The sequence below is a fragment of the Octopus bimaculoides genome, chromosome 20 (genome assembly GCF_001194135.2).
Source record: "Octopus bimaculoides isolate UCB-OBI-ISO-001 chromosome 20, ASM119413v2, whole genome shotgun sequence".
Lineage (NCBI taxonomy): Eukaryota > Metazoa > Mollusca > Cephalopoda > Octopoda > Octopodidae > Octopus > Octopus bimaculoides.
The window spans coordinates 18309466-18333793 of NC_069000.1; the positions used below are offsets into that span (position 1 = coordinate 18309466).

Sequence of the window (24328 nt, forward strand, 5' to 3'; positions counted from 1 at the left end):
TGTAAATATGTGTGTATATCTAAATGTATGTATGTATGTAAATATGTGTGTATATCTAAATGTATGTATGTATGTAAATATGTGTGTATATCTAAATGTATGTATGTATGTAAATATGTGTGTATATCTAAATGTATGTGTGTGTATTTGTATGTATGTGCGTATCTGTGTGTATGTATGTATGTGCGTATCTGTGTCTGTATATTCATGTTTATGTGTTTGTATATTTTGTTTTGGTGTTTGTATATTTTGTTTTGGTGTTTGTTTTGTAAGTTCTTGATATGAATCTTGTATTGAAAATAGATATTGCAGAGTGTCATTTTGCCAGTGAAAACACACATATACTGGTTGTATTTCAGTTTTATTACCAATTAATTAAATGATTATTTAATATATATATACACACACACACACACACACACATATACACCTGTAGATATGTGCAAGTATAACTAAGACTGAAGTAAAAAAAGTGTGTGTATGTGAGAGAGAGAGAGAGAGAGAAAGTGTAACTGACAATAGATAATTGATATTTTGTTTCCACTTGGTGCAGGGGACTATCTGTTGGTACCAGTTTATTGAAAGTCTTTTGGATTTGACAACTTAAGGAATGAAATATGTGCCCACTGCTGCACCTAGTGAAGTAGCTAGTTTTGAGGTTATCAGTATACATATCAGTGTATTAGCAACATTATATGGATGTCTGCCTCTGTTTAAGTAGGTTATTGTGTGGGATGTCATGCCTGAGTGAAATTCGTGTAGAGCTGGGTATTAGCACTGATAGATTGAATTAGAAGCATACAGAAGGGAAATAATCACATTATAGACAAGTTTATTACTTGTCATTTGTTTCTTTATTCATTCATACATGTTGGCAGTAGTACCAGCAGAACAAGAAGCCAACAGCAGTAACATTCCCAGTTCCAATCAGAGGTCAAGTTGTATGCATTGGCAAAAGAATCCCTAGTTTATCTTCACCTGTGTTGCATCCCAATGTCATAAGTCTCCAGCAAGGAGTGGTTTCACTGTGAAGTTATTGTAGATGGAGGGATCTACTACCCTCATCCCCAAACTTGAAGAAAAAGAAAAATAATCAGGTTCTATACTCTGTTCATAGACGTCTCTACAAACATAACTAGAAACTTCCTATCTCCAGTTAAACAACCTTTCCCAAGGACCCATTGGTATGATAACATCTTTAATGCCCATAATATTAAGGTTAGCTACACCAAAAGAAAATAGACACCCACACAATTCCATCCCATTCCCCAGCCCTTTATAGCTGAATTTCCACTAGCTATTCACTAGGGAAATCCTGAAATCCTTGCATTCAAACAATGTGGTCTACAGAACTAACCTCACTCCATCCAATGGCCTCATGAGAAACGATATGGCCATATGACCTGATAGCCAATGTTTGTGTTTCCAAGGGAAAATTCACATAACATATGTACACCTTCAGGTGCAAGGACAAGGAAAACTCCAACTCTCCATCTCACTTCACCTTGAGACTCTGAAACCAAGGAAGCATTTACCCAACATCAGATGAAGCATCCTCAACGGGGCCCACTGTATACGCCTGCAGTTCATAATTGTCAACTCTGCCTCCATGATAAATTGCATAATTCATATAACTAAAGAAAGAAAGGGAGAGGACAGAAAGGACACTGAGCAGAAGACATACTATATCACATGACTAAATGGCAAGAGCAGCTGACATATCACATGACCAATAGACTAGAGACTAAAATGTGATTTTTGTTTGTCTGTTACATATGTATCTATTGTGTGTCATAGTTGTAATATAATTCTGAATAATTTTGATGTTGTTTATATATTTAAGTAAAATTACTAAGAAAGATAAAGGCAGTGATGACAGGCATATTGTAGTGGGCCCCATAAAACTATTTTATGTATGTTGTTACATACTAATTAGGTTATCAAGGAAAAAGAAGACTGATGTCTTCCTCATATCATTCAACTACTAAGGACTATCTGGCTCCCCCACCCCCAACACACACACACACACACAAAAGAGACTCTACACGGTGACTCAGGTAGAAATAGAAGCCGATTCTCTTCTCTCTCTCTCCCCCTCTCTCTCTCTTCGCTTTCTCCTTCACTCCACACCTTATTTTCATGAAAAGTAGTGGGCACATTGGATTGTGTGATGTGATCTTAGATATGCAATACCTGTGAGAATGACCAGGGTGGTCTTGGTTGGAATGTCTGTAATCATAGGTGTATTCAATCAGAGGTAACCCAGAGCTAAAAACCTACAACACCATCTATATTAGTACCCCACACTACAGTAATGAAAATAATAGACCCAAGAAAGGTTGTAACTGTCTGCAAATATAAAGACTTAACATGTTGCCCTCACTTCAAAATTTGCCTGAGATCTTACTAACTGCATGTTTTACAAATGTTTGCTTGTCTTGGCTGAAATATTGCTTGCTTTTCAGCTAAAAATATTGCCACAGTTCATGTAAAGTGCAGACAACAGGACCTTGACATCAAAAACAACATTTGAGTGGACAGCTTATTGGATTAGTGTCACTATATGGGATGTTGGTAGATCACATCCTTAAACAAGACACACTTTCTTAAACTGTTGTCTCTATTGAATTGAAACACAGTTTTATTGCTGTTTTTTTTCTTTTATATTTTGTTTGTTCTTTTTATGTTTTTTGTATTTTTATTTTCAGGTTTGCCTAGATCTGATAATTTTATTGTTGTTTTGTGTTATGTTTTTCCATTGTATTGAAAGTACTTATGTAAATATGTGCAGTACTAAGCAGAGTTATTCTCTGTGTGTGTGTGTGTGTGTGTCTTGGGGTTACTCTACATAATATGTATAGTCTTGGGGTATTCTATTTAATATATGTGCAGTGCCTAGTAGTGACACTGCCTATGAATTGTGTTTGTGTGTGTGGGTGCTGAACATATGAGGCATTTTGGCACAGCTGTTTTGGCATCACTGGTTTAACTGTGACTTGCAAGCTGGCAAATTCGTTAGCATTCTAGGTGAAATGCTTCGTGGTATTTCATCTGTCAGCAGAGAAACATCTTCACCTGTGTTGCATCCCAATGTGATAAAGCACCACCAAGGAGTGGTTTCACTGTGAAGTTATTATAGATGGAGGGATCTACCACCCTCATCCCCAAATTCTGCCGAGGTCTTACTTTGCCTTTCATCCTTTTGGGGTTGATAAATTAAGTACCAGATGCATACCGAGGTTGATCTAATCAACTGGCCCCCTCCCCCCAAAATTTAGGGCTTTGTGCCAAGAGTAGAAAAGATTAACGAGCAGAAGAAGGTGCTAGCTGCAGAGGGGAGACGACAATAGATATATTTTTTACCAAAATAATTTCAAACACATAACAAACAGATTGAGCAAAAAAATGAAGAAGGAAGAAAAAAGTTTAACAAACACCGTTATAAACAGTGTTACATACAATTTGAGAAGCCACAAAAGTAAAATATCACAGAAGTGCAAACTTAAGTGGCAATAACTAAAGCACCACAACCAACAACTCCTCTTTTGATAGTCCAGGCAATAGAGAAAAGTATGGAAGAGATATGTTACAAAAGAGAGTACTTCCTTGCCAGAGCAAGTTACTTATGAGAGTGTGATGGCTGTGACATAACTCTGTTTCTCAAAAAATGGAGGTGTGGGTTGAGAACTTCCTTATACCCTTACAAATGGAGTTGAAGGGTTTACATGTCTGAGGAGTGTTCAGCAACTTGCTCATTAATTTCACAAGCAGGCTGTTTCATTGATCAGATCAACCAGAACCCTCATCATCATAACTGACAGAGTGCCAATATATTATATCATATTATATTATATCATATTATATTATATTACATGATATCATATTATATTATATTGTAAATGCTTGTGGCCTCATGTTTTGTGTGTTGCACTCACAATCACAAGATTGTGGTTTCAATTTCCAGAGTGGCAGTGCATTGTATTCTTGAGCAAGGACACAGCGCACTGCTGGGAATTGAACTCATGACCTTAAGATTGTGAGCCAAATGCGCCTAACCACTAAGCCATGCATCTTCACATTGTATCATATATTATATATAAAATGTATATGCATATATATATTTTTTTAATTTTATTTTTTTTTATTTTCCACAGCATTAATTGACCTTCTAAAAGACCCATCTCCACAAGTGAGAGGTAAAGCAGCCGAGGCGATGAGCCTTCTTTATAACTATTAATGGTAACTTTTTCTGAAATAAACCAACTCTTGCTGCAGAAGAAGAAAAACAGGAAGAGGAAAAAGAAGAGGAAGATGAAGGAAAAGGAGGAGGAAGAAGAAGGAGCAGAAACAAATTGTTGTTGTCGTTAAATTTTGTTTTTATTGTTATAATTGTTGTTTTTGTTATTGCTATTATTATTGTTATATTTTCGATTTTATTTTTTAACCAAATGAAATGAGATTGTATAATAATTTTCATTGTTATTATTATTATTAGCAAAATTGTTAGTGTCAGAAAAAAATGCCTTGCATTATTTGTTCCAGTTTTTTAAAGTTCTGATTTCAAACCCCACTGAGGTCAACTTTGCCTTTCATCCTTATGGGGTTAATAATATAAAGTACCAGTTAAATACTGGGTTCGATATAGTCATCTAAACTTCTCCACTTAAAATTGCTGTCTTTGTGTCTAAATTAGAAATTATTATTATTATTATTGTTTTCAAATTTTGGCACAATGTCAGCAGTTTTAGGAGAGGATACTAGTTGATTACATCGACTCCCCTATTATCCAACTGGTACTTATTTTATCAACCCTGGAAGGATGAGAGGCAAAGTTGACCTCAGCAGTATTTAAATTCAGGATTAAAAAGTTCAAATTCTGCCGAGGTCCCCTTTGCCTTTCATCCTTTCTGGGTCGATAAAATAAGTATCAGTTGAATACTGGGGTCGATTACATCGACCCCCCCACCCCCTTCCTCCAAAATGTCGGGCCTTGTACTTATAATGAAAAAATTATTATTATTATTATTATTATTATTATTATTATTATTATTATTATTATTTGTTTTTTGTTTGTTTTTTAAAATAAAACGAGATTATAAAATTTTATTGTTTTAAATATTGACAAAATTGTTAAAGCATCAGAGAAAATGCCTTGCGGTATTTGCTCTGGCTCATAACATATTTGAGTTCAAATCTCAAAGTGGTGAACTTTGCCTTTTATCCTGAGAATGATAAAATAAAGTGCTAGTCAAGTACTGGAGTTGATGCAATTGACTAATCCCTCCCCAAAATTTCTGGCCCTGTACCTATGTTAGGAGCAGTTATTGTCATCATGTTTTGAACTGTTTCCCACCAGCCTTCACTACACCCCTTATGTGTCTTAGCATTCCTGAAATGGGTGTTGTTTGGTCTTTTAGGAATGTAGAATTGTGTTTATATCTAGATCAATTTCGCTTTGTCATGGCATTTATTTTGTTGTTTCGGGAATTATTTTAATGTTCCATATGTTGTCTAGAGTATGTGTAATCATCATCATCATCATCATCATCTTCATTGCTGTTTTAGCGGCCACTTTTCTATATTTGCATGGATCAGGCAGAATTTGTTGAGGCAAACTTTCTACAGCTGGATGTAAACACACCAACACTGGTTGTCAATTAGTGGTGAGGGTCAAACATAGACACAAAGATACACAAACACACACACACACACACGTTGGACTTCTTTCAGTTTCCATCTACCAAATCCACTCACAAGGCTTTGGTCAGCCTGAAGCTATAGTAGAGGATACTTACTCAAGATGCCACACAGTAGGACTGAACCCAGAACCATGTGATTGGGAAGCAAGTCTCTTCCCATACAGCCACGCCTGCATCTATATATATATCCAACCACAAGGTTTTGTTTGGCCTGGAGCTACAGCAAAAGGTGCCTGTCTAAGGTGCAACACAGTAAGACTGAACCCAAGATCAATTGGTTAGGAAGTAAGCTTCTTAACCACATGGTCATGCCTGCTTGTATTGTAATGTGAACTGTTTTCCTGTTGGATGATGTTTGTGTTTAATTCGTTCCTGAAAAACACTCATAAAGCAAAAACTCGTAAGCCCGCGGTCTCGTAAAGTGAGGTATTACTTTATGCTGTGTAATCAGTGTTATAAGTTATATTGTTAGATGATAGTCATGTTTTGTATGTGTAATATGTATTGTGTTATAATAATGGAGAAACACTGTAAAATGTGACATTCATGAGTAGTTATATCAGATATCAATAGTATAAGAGTTTGTGTTTCATTATCTTATTGGCTGGTTACTGTATAATGTGTGTGTTGTATCTTAGTGGTTGTGTACTATGTGTGTTATTTTATTGGGTGGTTATTAGAAAGGGTATTTTTTTGATGCAGATCTTCTACTGTTTGTGTTGTGTCATTGAATTGAAAGTATCTTACATAGAATGTTGACTGTATCTAACAAGACTATCTTTTGGACCATGTGTAGCTTTGGTAAGCCCTGATATGGTTTATGTATTTTTGTGCATATTTCTTTTACATTACACTATGCTTGAATTATTATTGCTACTATTTTTACTTTCATAACCCACATTCTATTTATTTCAGTTTCAAGGACTTTATAACTTGTCCTATTCTTCACCTCTTTCCAGGCAATGTTTTTTTGTGACAAGAGATCAAGGTGTCTTTTAGAGTAGACATGTTTGCTCCAGTCTTTGATTATTATATCTTGACAGTTTGCCTTGGTGTTTTCAGTCTGGACAGGCATGTCCTAGATGATTGTAGTCAGGTCAGTGTCATGTAATGTATTTGGACTATGTTTGCATGCTAAAGTGTTGGCATATTGTCCAGTGAACATACCTGCCCACTCAAATCATTCATGTGAATATATTTGGACTTAGGAAGGACTGAGCAGCTGGGGATGTGGCCAATTGTTTTATTACATTGATTGCATAGTCAGCATATGACATAAACATCTTTCACTATTTTTGTAGTTGTCTATGGCTAGGCATTGGTCCTGTGCAGCTAAAATCAGGCCTTCTTTTCCTACTTTCAACCCAGAGTTTTTGTACTATTGTTGGCTTTTGCTCTGGCTTACTTTCTCTGTTGAGCTATGCAGGGTATTGGCCATGTAGTGGTTTCTCTCTATTTTTTTTCTAACATATATTTCAGGATTCCATTTTGATTGTTTTTTTAATATTTTCTGTTAGTCTGGGATTAGGTTTTTTTCTTTGTCTCAGTTTTTAATATTAGTTAGACTTTTGTTTTATAATATTCTTTTTCATTTGTATTTTACTAATTCCATCTTCCAAGTATTTGTGTGAGTGATTCTGGCCTAATACTCTAATTTTGGTGTCGGTATCTAATTTTATGTTCTTTGTTTTAGATTAATTACCTTTTCTTATACTAGCTTTGACACTTTTCTTTAATCCCATACTCAATTTTATGACCTGGCTGAAGTTATGATCAATTTTTCATAATTTTCTAACTGTAATTTATTCATAGCCCATATATTAATGTTGGTTGTTGTTTTTTCTTTGTTTTTTTTTTTCAACAAATTTGTTAATGAAATCAAAGCTAAGTAAAAGAGTCGAGGAGATAATTAAGTCTCCCTTATGAATAAAGGGCTGGTTTTAAATATCTTCTCTCTACTTTGTAGTGATATTTATTGTTGTTTTCTATTTTGACATGGCATAGCTGATGTTGTCTATTTATGTAGTATGTCTTCAGAACTCAAGAATGTAATATACTCTCAACTACTTTCAAATCAACCGATGTTATACTAAGGTTTGTTTTCCTCTTTTTGCAGTCTTCCATATCTCAGTTCTCTTTATAGCCCATGCATTTCCTTCCAGCATCCTTTCTGTTCCTCTGCTAATATTTTCTTATTGTTCTCCAAGTGAGGAACCAGCCTATTCTATAGGATGAATATAAAATACAAGTGCGTGTGAGTTGTTGGAAGGCAAGTTGAAGATGTATAATTTTGAGGATTTCTGGTATTTTTGCTTCGGGGAATCAGTGTTGTTTTTCCCACTAGCTACCAATCAGGTATTGATTCTTATTTGCATATCAGTTCATTAAATGCTTCTACTATTTACCAATTGGTACTGCCAGAAATTGGGGACCTTATCAATCCCAAGAGGGATTTTCTAGTCACTTGCTATTCTTAAAGTGTTGGTGAGTTCCTTACTACCTATGAAAGACCAAGTTTGCATTGCTCTTATGTTTCTTGGTCTTTTTTAATCTCTTCCTTTCTATATCCCCACCCTATCTGTTTGCTTCAATTTCCATGATGTTCAATATCCACTAGTATTTCTTTCTTTATTTTTTTTTATTAATGTCAAATTTTTTGGTGTTTGATTCAAATGCCTTCACCTTTTCTTTATCATTTATTATTGTTATTATTATTATTATTATCATTTATTATTGTTATTATTATTATTATTATTATTATTATTATTATTATTATTATTATTAAGGCAACAGCCTAGCAGAATTGTTACTGCATCGGATAAAATGCTTAGTGGCATTTCTACCAACCCTCAAGTTCTGAGTTCAAATTCCATCATGGTTAACGTTTTCTTTCATCCTTTCAGGCTTGATAAAATAAGTACCAGTTAGTGCTGGAGTCGATGTAGCCAACTTTCCCGTCACCTCCAAATTTTTGGCCTTGTGCCAGAATTAGAAATAATAAAAATTATCATTATTATTATTATTATTAATATTATTATTGCAGTGAAGGAGCAAAAATGGTAGAATGCCAGACTAAGTATCTTGCGATATTTAGTTATGTTGTTGATTTATTTATTTTCTTTGTCTTCAGTTCAAACCCCACCAAAATTAACTTTACTTTTCATTCCTCTTGGTGGGACCAACACAATAAGTCCCGGTTAAGTACCTGGGTAGATTTAATACACTGCTCTTTCCTCCAAAAATTTGTGACCTTATGCCAATTCTAGAAATTATCATAAATTCATTATTATTATTATTATTATTATTATTATTGTTATTATTATTATTATTATTATTATTATTATATGGTTATCCATATTATTATGTTTTATGTCTAATTCAGAGAAATATTATTTTGTACAAAACCAAAAGGTAACTTTAGTATTTCAAATCAACAACAAAAAAAAATATAAATATATATATATATATATACATAATTTTAATTTAGAATTAATAAATTAATAAAACAATATATATTTTAAACTTTTTATTTTCTTCATAGCATATATTGATATGTATATTGAAGAAGTGAATGTTGTTGAGCTTAATGTGTATTTTTTAATGAAAAGCAATTGAGTTTCAGGAGTCATGTGCATGTGCATGTGCATGTGCAAAAGTCAGACAACCTCTTACTAATGTGAATTGTTGTTTAGTTCCAGGTAAACTCTGATCAAACAGACCTGTGTGCAGGAGACTACTACATGTAGTCTCTTGCATTCAGTTTCAAAGCACTCTATTCCAGATTGGGAGGGACTTCGCATAAACTGAGAGATCACTTGAGATGCTCATGGAAATTAAATTTTGGACATCCATGTGGCCTACCATTAGTCTCAAACTTGCTGAAGAAGACCATCTTTGGAAGCCAGTCACCCAGCACCTGAATCACATGGCCAGCCCCGTGGAGAAGATGATGAAGAATGCAGGCCTCAATGCTGCAGATCCCAGCCCTCAGAAGGATTTCGGTATGAGGCACCTTGTCCCGCTATGTGAGACCAAGGGTTACTGCACAGCCATGTCAGCGCCTTCTTACCAATGTCATTATCGACATATTCTATTAACTGAATTATCTCAGAAATATTAATTAATTTCTCAGTTGTTAATTATTCAGTTTTATTTCTATTATCACACAATAATCACTTTATCTCATCCTTTATATCTTCTGTAATGTCTTCTTATCCCCTACATTAACCTATTGCCAGAAGGCCCGTAGCTTAGCCATTAGAAGTATTTGGTTTACGATCATAAGGTCATGAGGGTTCAACTCGAAGCGGCACATTGTGCCCTTGAGCAAGACACTTTTTTCCACGTTTCTCCAATCCACTCAGCTGACAAAAATGAGTTTTAGCCATGGGCCCTGGAACAGTGGGTGCAGGGGTTGCAAGTGCATCCCCTAGAATTTTTGTTGGGGTGTAAAATCAAAATTTGCACCACTTATAAGTTGGCAATTAATAGAAATTTACAATAGCTTAAAGTGACCGAAGACTTTTACACAGTACTGTATATGTGCTTATACATACATATATATATATATTTAAATATATATGTATGTATATATATATATTTAAATATATATGCATATGTATGTATGTATGTATGTATATATATATATGTGTGTGTATATATATATATATATATATATGTATGTATATATATGTGTGTATATATATGTATGTATATATATGTATGTATATATATATGTATATATATGTGTACATATATATATATATATATATGTGTGTGTGTGTGTGTGTGTGCATAGATCCATGTATTTTTTACATACATGAATGCACACTGACAAATACATACAAGGACAAACAAATCACTAACCCATCCTCCCCAATCAGCTAAACAAATAACTTGTCAGAACCAGCAACCAACTGGTTCTAACAAGTTTCATCTCACGTGTAGCAGTGACAGAGTGGATGATGGTCTTTAGACTATAGTGTAATGTGTTTGAGTTTTGTATGTGACAAGACTTTTTTAAAAACTTTATGATAAAATATTGTTTGTTATTCAGCAGTTTTTGGGCTTATCAACTCAGTCTGTACTGTGTATGACTATTTGTGTGTTTTATAAGACTTTTTTAACTTGTCTCCATTGTTATAGGTATGTGTGTGTGAATGTGTTAATGCATAACAAGAATTTGTACTTTGCTTTTTAATATGGTATTGTGTGTGCGGGCGTGTGCATGTGTGTGTGTGTGTGTGTGTCAATGTATAATGACATTCGATCTTTACTACAATATAGTAGAGTGTGTATGTGCATATGTATCTGTATGTGTGTGAGTGTGCATGTGTGTATGTGTGTGTCTTTGTGTATGTGCGTGTGTGTATGCATCTATGTATAACAAGACATTTCATCTTTACAGTATAGCAGAGAGTGTGTGTGTATGTGTTTGTGTGTGCATATGTGTGTACATGTTAATGTGCAACAAGAGTTTTTACATTCAAATGTAGTAATTTGCAAGTATGTCTGTGCATACTGAGATGGTTAAGACATGTTTTTTTAAAGGAGACTGGAGGACAGATTCTTACTGATCAAGAACAAGCTTTACAAACTAATTCAATCAAGTGTAGCATTGATAAGACAGCGGTATCACCTTTATGTAGGCTATATGAAAAACCATCTGAGACAGACATATAATTTGTACATTCTCAAAACTGGCCCAAAAGGAGTAAAAAAGTGCCATAACAAAGTGGCAGTGTAAATACACTGAGTGTAGTGCAGGAAGTATGGACTAGAATGTTCCAGCAAGTGGTATGAACATGAACCTTTGCCAGTAATACAGAATGATCAGGTGAAACTCATGTGGGATATGCCAATATACACAAATAACAAAGCTGTAACATAACCAACCAAATATCACTCTCCTAAGGAAGGTGTCTAAAGATTGAACCTTCATTGATGTAGCTATACCTGCAGACCAGAATATTGTGAAGACAGAGGACAAGACAGTCAGGAAGTACTAAGTCCTAGCATTTAAAGTGAAACAAATCCAGAAGGCCTCAAAAATGAGTGTTATACCTATTGTGATCAGAGCACTTGGAATCATCTGAAAGAGAGCAAGATTCTGGCATCAAAAGCTGTAAATACCAAAATTCATAGAAAGTATTCAGTTGGCAGCAATACATGGAACAGCTCGTGCTGAGAAAAGTGTTGCATCTCTAAACTGCAGGATGGATCTGAGACATGGCATGGATAAATCAGAAGTTAATTGGATAAATGGATAATAAATAATAATAATGATAATGGACTCTCCCATCGAGGATGACATATGAGTGTTCCACTTTTGCCAAACAACCTGCACAAATGATGTGCTTATAGTGATCAACTGTTCACGCTGCACATTAGCTCACTCTCTCTATCCAATTGACGTTGTCTGAACAGGCGCACTGTGTACCACACATCAGGTCTCGAAGTGATTGTAGAGCAATGTGAGATGAAGTGTTTTCTTCTAGAACACAGCACACCACTCAGTCTAGGAACTGAAATCACAATCGCTAGATCACGAGTGCAACACCCTATATGATAATGATGATGATGATGATCATCATCATCATTATCATCATCATCGTTTAACGTCCACTTTCCATGCTGGCATGGGTTGGACGATTTGACTGAGGACTGGCGAACCAGATGGCTGCACCAGGCTCCAATCTGATCTGGCTGAGTTTCTACAGCTGAATGCCCTTCCTAACGCCAACCACTCTGAGAGTGTAGTGGGTGCTTTTATGTGCCACCAGCACAAGGGCCAGTCAGGCAGTACTGGCAACGGCCATGCTCAAATGGTGTTTTTTACGTGCCACCTGCATAGGAACCAGTCCAGTGGCACTGGCAATGACCTCACTCAAATATTTTTTCCCGTACCACCGGCACAAGTGCCAGTAAGGCGATGCTGGTAATGATCACGCTTGAGTGGTGTTTTTTGTGTCACCTGCACAGAAGCCAGTCAGCTGCTCTGGCAACACTCACGCTCAGATGGTGCTCTTAGCGTTCCACTAGCACGGATGCCAGTCATCGAATTTGATTTCGATTTCACTTGCCTCAACAGGTCTTTGCAAGCAAAGTTTAGTGTCTAATGAAGGAAAGGTACGCATAAGTGGTTACACTTCTGGTATAGGCCATGGGCTATGGTCTCACTTGGCTTGCTGGGTCTTCTCAAGCACAGCATATTTCCAAAGATCTCGGTCACTAGTCATTACCTCAGTGAGGCCTAATTTTCAAAGGTCGTGCTGCACCAGCTGATCCCAGGTCTTCCTGGATCTACCTCTTCCACAGGTTCCTTCAACCGCTAGGGTGTGGCACTTTTTCACACAGCTATCCTCATCCATTCTCATCACATGAGCATACCAGCGCAGTTGTCTCTCTTGCACACCATATCTGATGCTTCTTAGGTCCAACTTTTCTCTCAAGGTACTTACACTCTGTCGAGTATGCACACTGATATTACACATTCATCGGAGCATACTGGCTTCATTCCTTGCAAGCTTACACATGTCCTCAGCAGTCATGGCCTACGTTTCACTGCCATGGAGCATGGCAGTTCATAAACAGGCATCATACAGTCTGCCTTTTACTCTGAGCGAGAGGCCCTTTGTCACCAGCACAGGTAAGAGCTCTCTGAACTTTGCCCAGGCTATTCTTATTCTAGCAACTACATTTTCAGTGCACCCACCCCTGCTACTGACTTGGTCACTTAGGTAACAGGAGCTAACAACTGAGAGGGAGTGAGGGAAAGTAATGACAATGAGAAAGATGAAACGAAGTGGCAAAAAAAGCATCGTATGAATAACGAAGGAAGGAGTGAAAAAAATGATAAACGGTTTGAAGTGTGAGTATAAGTGTGTGTAAAAGAGAGGTATGTTTGCATGTGTGTGTGTGTGTACAATGGAAATGGGATGGTAATGTTCAACACTGAAAATGTGTGGGTATATGTGTGCGTGTACAAGAGAATTATGTGAAACTACATATACATGTAAAGTAAAAAAAAAATTAGAAAAATAATCCAGAATCCTTGTCCGGTACTGGATCGATCCCAAAATTTAATGAGACTGTACCAGTCACAAGGCCAAACATCCCTGAAAGTTTCATTCAAATCCATCCAATGGTTCTTGAGATATCTTGTCCACGGACAAACAAACAAACATGACTGAAAACAATATCTCTGCTTTCGCTAAGGCAGAGGTAATAATAATAATAGTAATAGTAAGAACAATAACAACGACCACAAGGAGAAACTACATACACTGATTTCTTTTTTATTGCTGTTAAGGATTTCATTGTTCTTTGAAATCCAGTCGAAGTTTTCCTGATAAAAACCAGGTGTCACCACCCCAGACAATAAACAATATAGTCTCTGGGACTCGGAGCCTACCTTACATCTCTAGGTTGATCTCAAGATGCAACAGAGTGGTTCTGTGTTTCAATTTTCCTTTGTTTTGTATGAGGCTGAGTCAATTTATTGCTATCAGCCAGACAATTGCTGATCTCCTCCTCTTTTACATCTTCTAAGAGATGTTTCTGGTTACCTTCAAGGTTGACACTCTCTTTGGACTGGAAACTGGAAAATGTAGGAACATCCTCTTCGAAGCTGTGCTCTAGGATGTCCAAGTAACCTTTAATTCGACGGTGTGTGACTCGAAGAAGGGCTTCTTTACGCATATCCTGCACGTCTAGAGTGAAGTGGCCCTTGCGACATATGCCATTTATTTTTGAATATTTCAGTGCAGCCAGTTTCCCTCTTGTCTGCTGCAGGAAATTCATATCGGAGATCAGTAGTCCTTTTTTTATGAAGTCTTCGAGTTTTAGCAAAGACTCCTTTAAAAAGAAAAGAGCAACTCTTAAAAGATGTCTTAAATATAGGGAATAAAAGGCAACTTCATTTAAATATCTTTCTCACTGAATTAATTACCTTTAATTTATACCCATGATCTTCTAAATCAATATTGAAGTTGGACTGAAATAGTTGTAATCATGTTTTAAACTTTACCTTTAAATAAATGGATTTTGCACCAGTTTTGCTGATTAGTAGCCTAGATGTTCAATTAATGGAAATTATATATTCGTACTGTTTTAGTTTAAGTAGTGAAGTATTGCAAAAACTAGATCATTTCCATATTAGTCTTAGGAATGTTATGGCTGTCTGATTCACAAGTCAACTTCACATTTATGTTGTTTTGGGGTTCAATCACACTGCGTGGCACTTTGGGACGGTGTTTTTTTGGTAGTCTTTCAGTAAAGATCTGTGATGTTATGAGTGGGAGGTCTGACATTGTCTTTCAATTGTTCAACAAAGTCAACCACAGTGGAATTTGAACTCAGAATGTAAGGACAGACGAAATGCTACTAAGCATGTCATGTACTAATACCAAAGTATTGCCATGTCTTATACCGTAGCATCAGGTTGGCCAGAGCCTTGTGAGTGGAAATATCCAGCCATCTTAAGGCATGGGTGTACTGAGCAGTTATCCAGGGTCCTCACAGGTCCAGGGGCCCAATTGTGATCTCTGTATGTTGTAGCGTGCTGTCACTAAAAAATACTATAGGGCCCAGTCCATTGACTTGCTCAGAAGCCTATAAAGTTTGGTCTAACCGATCTCCAGAACAATTTACAGATGAAATTTTGCAGTTCCTGCTCCCACCCCTAATTTTACTCCAAGGGTTTGGATCAATCACCCTTATGGTTCAACCCTACCGTTTGAGTGAAATTAGATAAGACCTAAGCTATGGTAGAAGACACTTGCCTAAAGTTCATGCAGCATAGTACAAGTATTTGTGACTGAGAAGCTAGTTTCTTCATCACTAGGCCCAGACGCACAAATATAATGTAGTTTTCCCTTTAATATGAGTGTTGCACACCAAATATAGCATGGTGTGTGTGTGTGTAGCCACTTTATATGCTACAGTTCTATATTTAAGAGATGAGGAATTATGTACATTATTTACATTTGACAGATATTTGTCCTCATCTTGTTTGTTATTAACACAATGTTTCGGATGATATACCCTCCAGCCTTCATCAGGTGTCTTGGGGAAATTTTGAACCTGGGTTCTCATTCCTAAGGTATTTTTCGATGTTTATTATTATTATTATTGTTCAGGTCACTGCTTGGAATCGAACTTGGAATCTTGGGATTAGTAGCCCATGCTCTTAACCACTATGCCCCCGGGTATATGGCGTAGTGGTTAAGAGCGTGGGCTACTACCCCCAAGATTCCAAGTTCGATTCCAAGTAGTGACCTGAATGATAATGATAATAATAATAATAATAATAATAATACCATCAAAAAATACCTTAGAAACGAGAACCCAGGTTCGAAATTTCCCCAAGACATCTGATGAAGGCTGGAGGGTATATCAGCTGAAACGTGTTAACAACAAACAAGATGAGGACAAATATCCGTCAAATGTAAATAATGTAAATAATGCACTTCATATGCGTGTGTTTGCTGCAATCAAAGATAAGCTATATTTAACAAAGAGCAGAGGCAATTTGGCTACAGCACACTGCCCACTGACTCAAAAACATCAGCTGCACTGATCTCACCTCTTCTGAAGGGTCTGTGAAGACCATGAGCATAATCCCTGCCTTTAAACCATTAAAAAGCAATAAATAATAAACAACACATCTATGACTAAAGAGAAAAAATGAGTGCATACATAATTAGGATTAATTTGACATTGTTTTCCAGTGGATCTAATTTTATCTTCATTATAGATATTCAGTGATTATTTGATATGTGAAGCATGTAACATTTGAATTGGCAAAATTGCACAAGCATTGAACAAAATGCTTTATGGAATTTGTTCCATGTCATTACATTCTGACTTCAAATCATGCCTCTACTAACTTTGTCTTTCCATCCTTCTAAAAGGTTAAACAGCAACATGATCAGCATATAGCATCATTCAATAAATAAAAGCTGAAATCAAGGTGGTGAGCTGGCAGAATCGTTAACATGCTGGGTGAAATGCTTAGGGGTATTTCGTCTGCTGTTACGTTCTGAGTTCAAATTCCACCCAGGTCGACTTTGCCTTCCATCCTTTCAGGGTCGATAAATTAAGTACCAGTTACACACTGGAGTCGATGTAGTCGACTTAATCCCTTTGTCTGTCCTTGTTTGTCCCCACTATGTTTAGCCCCTTGTGGGCAATAAAGAAATTAGAATTGTTAGCATGCCAGATAAAATGCTTACCAGCATTTTACATTCTGAGATCAAATTCTGCTGCAGTTGACTTTGCCTTCCATCCTTTTAGGGTCGATAAAATAAGTACCAGTTGGGCACTTGGGCCAATGTAATTGACTTACCTTCTCCCCACTAAAGTGCCAACCTTGTACCAAAATTAGAAACCAATAATAGCTGACATCCTCCCATCCAAACTATCAAGAAGATATGCTGTTTGTAACAAATCACTTGAAGAATCAATTTTTTCCGTATTAATCTTAGGGATGTCATGACTGTTTGATTCAAAAGTTTATTTCCCATCTATATTGTTTTGGGGTTCAATCACACTGTGCAGCACCTTGAGTAAGTGTCTTGAGCGATCTTTCAATAAAGGTCTGTGATGTTATGAGTGAGTGTCTGACATTGTCTTTCATCTGCCAACAGAGGTGAACAGTCAAACACATACTCATCCATGACTGATGTCATGTACTAATACCAAAGCATTGCCATGTCTTATACTGTAGTTTCAGGTTGACCAGAGCTTTGTGAGTGGAAACTGGTTGATGGAAACTGTATAGAAAGCTGTCAGGGGGCGGGGTGCTGTTCCTGCTCTTGGATGGTAGACATAAAACCTGACTTATAGGTGCTTTTAGTGGAGCTCACTCTCTCCAGATACAAAAATTCAGACAAAGTCTCTGATATGAGGTTAACTATCTTTCTATCACTAGCCTGAATGACCCCAGAAAGGACCAAGAGGGTTAATCTTTTCATTCTAAATGAGCCATTGAAGTAACAGCAAGAGTTTTAGCTTTCATCAATAATTATATTGTTCCTGACCAAGCACAGAGTAGTGCACCATTTGGGGCTCCTTTCAGGATATGTAGGTTCGATGACAAATAGGTTTGATGCATGCAGGTTCTGGATCAAGGACAGAGTACATGCAAGTCCGTCCTGGATGAGAAATTAATTTTGCTATGATGTGATTCTGAGTTTGACCCCTGTACAAGGAGCACCTTGATCAAGGGTCTTCTGCTCTAACCTCGGAATAAGCAATGTCTTGTGAGTGAAATCTGGTAGACAGAAACTGCTCAGAAACACACACACACACACACACACACACACACACACCATCATACATACCACCCAGGCTAAAAAGTACTGTTCCATAGATTATAACGAGTGTGTGTGTGTCTTATTGTTTCTTAATCTTTTAACTTTTGCTTGTGTCAGCCGTTGAACTGTGGCCATGCTGGGGCACCACCTTGAGGGGTTTTAGTTTTTTAAAGCGAAGTACTTATGCTGTCGATCTGTTTTACTGAACTGCTAAGTTATGGGGACATAAACAAACCAGCAGTGGTTCTCGGGTGGTGGTGGAGAACAAACACAAGCACAAAGATGCACACATAGATTCGTACTTACACACATATGCATACAAACATACATAAAAAGACAGATATATTACGTTTCTATCTATCTATATAGCTATCAATATGTCTATATATCTTTTTCTCTCCTTCTTTATCTCTCTCTCTCTGTCTCTGTCTCTCTCTCTCTCTCTCTCTCTCTCTCTCTCTATATATATATATATATATATATATATATATATATATATATATATATATATATATATATACATATAGTATATATAAATCGTAGTATGTGTGTGTATAATGACTAACGCATATGTTTCCATAATTCTCAATTATTTACCAATGTGTTGTTTCATTTTAAGGATGTTTATTTATCCATCCATTATATTTCAACTGTTGTCTGTTGTTTCAAATACGTTTTAGCATTGAGGTTCTAGCCTTTTTTTTTAAACAATCACATATGATTCGTCCCAAAGAAATCAACCTGTAAGTAAGAGTTTTGCTACCATTAGCGAAAGCTATACATATCTTTCAGAAAGCTCCATACCAATTTCACTTTACGTGGCATTCGCTGTTACTTTATGCGCAGGTTATGTGGAAAGACAGAATAAAGGGGCTTTTGTTAGCTTATAATAGAATCGATAATCACTTGGTACACTAAAACCCATTTTCCTTTTCCAAATAATGCAAGCATGCCACCTAAATAGAGAGCAAGCATTGGCAGAAAGTCTTCTGCAGCGGTAAGACAGCAGTGCTGGCAGGCTAAGGAAACTGAGGACCAGAGGTCCTGTAGCCTGTTGAAAAGAGCTGCCACTGCTAGAGCTGCAACTACTCCAGAGCAGAACTACTCCAGAGCAGAACTACTCCAGAGTGCGTGCTGCTGATGCAAGGGCCACAGAAACCCCACAAAAGAGTGCTATCTGTTGGACATGCAACGCTGCATCCCCTTCTGCCACAAGGTTGGCAGATGACAGTAGCCATTGGATGATGAAACTTCAGTCTTATGTTCACCGGAAGGCTCTTGCTCATGGCTACAGGAAACCATCGATGGGCATCAAAGATGCTCAACTATGATCCTGCTGAGGATCTTGCCACTCATCAAGAGACTGTAATATTAAGGCGGTGAGTTGGCGGAAACGTTAGCACGCCGGATGAAATGCTTGGCGGTAGTTCGTCTGCCGCTACGTTCTGAGTTCAAATTCCGCCGAGGTCGACTTTGCCTTTCATCCTTTTGGGGTCGATAAATTAAGTACCAGTTATGCACTGGGGTCGATGTAATCGACTTAATCCCTTTGTGTGTCCTTGTTTGTCCCCTCTATGTTTAGCCCCTTGTGGGCAATAAAGAAATAAGAGACTGTAATATGTCCATTTTGCTAGGCCCTCAAGTAGGTTGGAGAATCCAGTGGCCTATGCTGCTCAAACAGAAAGGTTCACTTGCCTGACCTGCAAAACACTCCTCAGCCTTTCTTCTCTTGACTCCTTGGTTAACAACTGATTCGCAGCAATTTATACAGAAAATTCATGCTTATAGTTCTGCCTTCCAGATGACAAGTTTCTATCAGCAACCCATTTATGAAGACTCCTATATGCCGACGTTCAAAATTCAGGGTCAAACTTATCATTGGATAGGCTCTGTTCTTCCTGTCAGCCACACTGGACACCAATTCCTTCAAATTTACTTCATGTGAGATACTGCTGAGCAAACAGCTCGCTGAGCTCAGGTGGCACCTGGAACAAAGTGAAGAAAATACCACCAAAGCAACTTAAACCGTCCAAAGGATAGGTGTGTTTGCTAGTATATGTATATATCATCATCATAATCATCATCATCTAACGTCCATTGTCCAAGCTGCCATGGATTGGATGGTTTGACTCAGCTGGCATGCTGGAAGGCTGATCCAGACTCCGGTCTGACTTGCATGGTTTTCTATGGCTGGATGCCCTGCCTAATGCCAACCACTCTGAAAGTGTAATGGGTGCTTTTACGTGCCACTGGCACGGGTGCTGATTAGCATGACACCTGTATCTGCCAAGACTGTGATTTTGCTCGGCTTGATGGGTCTTCTTCTCAAGCACGACATAATGCCAAAGGTCTCGGTCATTGCCTCCGTGAGGCCTAACACTCGAAAGGAACTCGGCCACCTTGCCTCTGTGAGGTCCAACACTTGAAAGGAATTCAGCCACTTTGCCTCCATGAGGCCCATATATATATATATATTGGACTAGTAGGTATAAGTCAATTAGTGTCTTTAAATGTTGAGTAGAGCACCAGTACAGTTAGAATAAAGTTTACTTCCAAATCCATCTTCTTGTTACTTTGTATATGTATGCATATATATATATATATATATATATACATATATATATATATATATATATAAGTGTTAAGTATATATACGTGTGAAATCTAGACATTTAAACATTGGATGTGATTCATAGGATTTACCAATATTATATTATATATTTAATTATTGCGAAATAACGCAATAAATCTAACAAGATGGACTCTACTCTAGTAATGTACTGTGATTCTTAAATATTCTGATAAAATACCAACATCAAAAACTATATATCATATAAAATACCTACAAAGGAAAACTATGAATTTTCCAAATTATATGATGGATTGGATTTACAAATTCTCAAAGGACAGTATATATTTTTAATATTCTTAATATTTTTTAATATTTTAATTAACATCATCCTATAGTATATTTTATTATGTATACCATTCGTTTTCACATATATAATAATAACTTTATACATCTCTGAAGAGTGGAATTATTGCCAATATACTTGTCTATATTAGATTACATTATAAAGGCAATAATATCCGTGAAATGATCGTAAGGTGCATTTTAGACTTTCATAATATTTTAATCGAATTATATTTACACTCACTCACGCATATATTTTTATATACATTTATGTACGCATATATTTTTATATACATTTATATTTTGTATATTTTTAATTTTAATTATAATTCAAAATGATTATTGTGTCATATAAAACATACATCTTTCAGAAATTCAAATATTGATTTCCTAAGAATATTGTTAATATTTTTTTTAATAATATCAAAATATATATATATCTATTTGCTCAAAGTAATAGAGCACTTAATATAAGTTCAATAAAATATTCCTTTTGAATATTCATTATAAATTTTATATATATATATATATATATATATATATATATATATATATATATATATATATATATATATATATATATATAGCTAGTTAGCTAGCTATGTATCCGTCTCTCTATGTATCTATCTGCCTATAGATAGAGAGATAGAAACATATATAGATTGACTAATGAATAGGTACAAAGATAGCCAGAAAGAAAGATATATATATATATAGTTGGAATTTACAAAAAAAAACAAAACACAAGACAAAGATGGGTGTGTAAACAACAAACAGATGTATTAGTTTAACGCTTGGGAAGTGAGAAACTGTTTTACGTTTCAAGCCTACGCTCTTCAACAGAAAGGAACACAGATATATATATATAGATATATATAGATAGATAGATAGAAAGACAGACAAACAGATAGATGGATGGACATAGAAAGGTAGTGGAATGGAACAGTAAACGATATATAGATTGATAGAAAGAGAAACACATCTACCAATCAATCTATCTCTCTATATATCTATCTAAATGTCTAACTATTTACTTTTCTATTTAATCTATCTGTTGATTTATTCATATTACTATCTATCAGTCTATCTATCTATATATCTTTCTGTGTATTTTTCTATCTATGTGTCCAAATGTCTATAAACAGATAATCTTACGTAAATCACAAATCACAGTGTTTATCTGAAATAATAACTGGGGAAATTACGCAGGGTGGTTTTCTGTACAGAAAACACAGATATGTATCTAGGTGTGTGTGTGTGTATGTATGCATGTCATTATTTAGTTTTATTTCAAAATTTCATGCCAATAGAGAAAGGGCCAGTTTCTAACCTAGATCCTAAACCCCTTCATTGAAATTTCAACGACATAAACAAGATATGTATGCATGTATGTATGTATGCATGCATGCATATGCATAGATTTGTATGTTTTGTTTTATGTATGTATTCTCATGCATATAGCAGCATGTCTAGTCATGCTCATATTCTTAAATAATGGATACATGCCTGCATGTATGTATATGTGTATATGATTATGTTTGTGTTTGGGAATGCTGTAAACTAATTGCAGAAGGGAAACTAAAATGAAAATTGAACTGGCTTGTGGCTATCCTTTATTGGAAAAGTCAAGTCCTTTAGTATACAATCTGCAGTTGAAATAGTTTACGGTGATTTTGTTCTTGCTTTCTATAGGATATTTAATTATAGTTACATGCAGTTATGATTTATGCCAGGCAGGAGCACAACTGATGCTATATTCCAAGTTAGGCAACTGCAGGAGAAATATCTAGGCAAAATTAAACCCCTATACCTGACTTTTGTTGACATGGAGAAAGCCTTTGACAGATTCCCCATTCCCTTATCTGGTGGTCAATGCAGAAACAAGAGATAGATGAGTGGTTGGTGAGAGCTGTACAAGCCATGTTGAGGGATGCTGTCAATAAGGTGAAGGCTGGAAATGAGTATAGTGAGAAATTCAGGGTACATGTAGGGGTTCAGCAAGGATCAGTCCTCAGCCCACTTCTTGCTCATCATAGTCCTCCAGGCAATAACAGAGGGAGTTCCTCTATGCTGTTGACTTTGTTCTTCTAGCCAAATCACTACCAAATCACAAATCCCTTTAGGCAGATGGCCCTGCTCAATCTGTAGGAAAGGCATTGGTAGAAACTCCATAAGATGTACCTGGTTCAAGCTATGGACATGTGAGAGGTGCAGCAATATCAGAGGAAGGTTAACAGGGAAAATAGTTTTTGTGCGTGGAAGGTGCACAGGTACAATAAACACCGAAAAAGTACAGAAAATAGACTTCATCAACTGACATTGGGGTAAGCTAGAGGTAGTAGATAGCTTCCTTATCTAGGTGACCATGTTAGTAATAGAGGTGAATGCTCTGAGAGCGTACTGCACTAGTATTATCATGTAATGCATATGGACGAGGACAGCTGTGTAAAGAAGTGCTGATCTCTAACTGTAGAGGGTACTTGTAGTAAAGGTAGATCCAAGAAGACATGAGATGAGGTGGTGAAGCATGGGCTTCGAATGTTGGGCCTCACAGAGGCAATGACTAGTGACTGAGACCTTTGGCGATATGCTGTGCTTGAGAAAACACCATCAAGCCAAGTGAAGTCATAGTCATTTCCAATGCTGGTGTTGTATAACTGGCATCCATGCCATCAGCACAATAAAAGCATCTTTCACACATTGGGCCTCATAGAGACAATGTGGCCGATGCTGGTGGCATGTAAAAGAACCCTTTGTGTGACTTGCACGATTTGTTTCAGCTCTCTACACTCTGAGTTCAAATCCCACAGAAATCAACTTTACTTTTTGTCCCTTCGGGGGTCTATAAGTAAAGTATCAGTATAGAACAGTGGATTGCTGAAAGCGTTACAAGATCAGATAAACTGCCTTGCAGTATGTATGTATGTATGCTTGTATGTATGGGTGTATATATATATATGTGTATGTAGGTGTGTTTGGCTGCTTGTTTCTGTGTGTGTGTGTGTGTGTGTGTGTGTGTGTGTGCGTGTTTGTGTGTGGTGGCGCATAGCTTAGTGGTTAGAGTGTTGCACTCATGATCATAAGATCGTGGTTTCAATTCCTGGACTGGGCGATGCATTGTGTTCTTGGGTAAAACACTTCATTTCATGTTGCTCAAACCCACTCAGCTGGTAAAAATGAGTAATCCTGAGACAGACGAAGGTCCCATCCAAGGGAAGAATATTTGCACCACAAAATCTGGGAAACCAGCCAATGACTTGGAAAGGACCTTTGATCCTTTTTTACTGTATGGGTGTATGTGTGTATGTATATATATGTATCTGTATATATATATATATTTGAATTTGAAGTCTCTGTCTATTTTGAATATGAAAATTTAAAAACCTTATAATATATAT

The 24328-nt window shown here is 36.5% G+C and overlaps 2 protein-coding genes across 2 annotated transcripts in view; one reads left to right on the forward strand and one right to left on the reverse strand.

Annotated features, from left to right (window-relative positions):
- The window catches only part of LOC106878368 (maestro heat-like repeat-containing protein family member 1), a 101989-nt gene extending 92781 nt beyond the window's left edge, over positions 1–9208 (forward strand). The window contains exon 41 of the mRNA XM_014927559.2: positions 4155–9208. Coding sequence (XP_014783045.2) covers positions 4155–4237 — 83 coding nt within the window. The 3' untranslated portion in view covers positions 4238–9208. The remainder of the gene's footprint in view (positions 1–4154) is intronic.
- A 4772-nt stretch (positions 9209–13980) lies between these two features.
- The window catches only part of LOC106878366 (uncharacterized), a 19630-nt gene continuing 9282 nt past the window's right edge, over positions 13981–24328 (reverse strand). Inside the window, exon 2 of the mRNA XM_014927557.2 lies at positions 13981–14555. Coding sequence (XP_014783043.1) covers positions 14133–14555 — 423 coding nt within the window. The 3' untranslated portion in view covers positions 13981–14132. The remainder of the gene's footprint in view (positions 14556–24328) is intronic.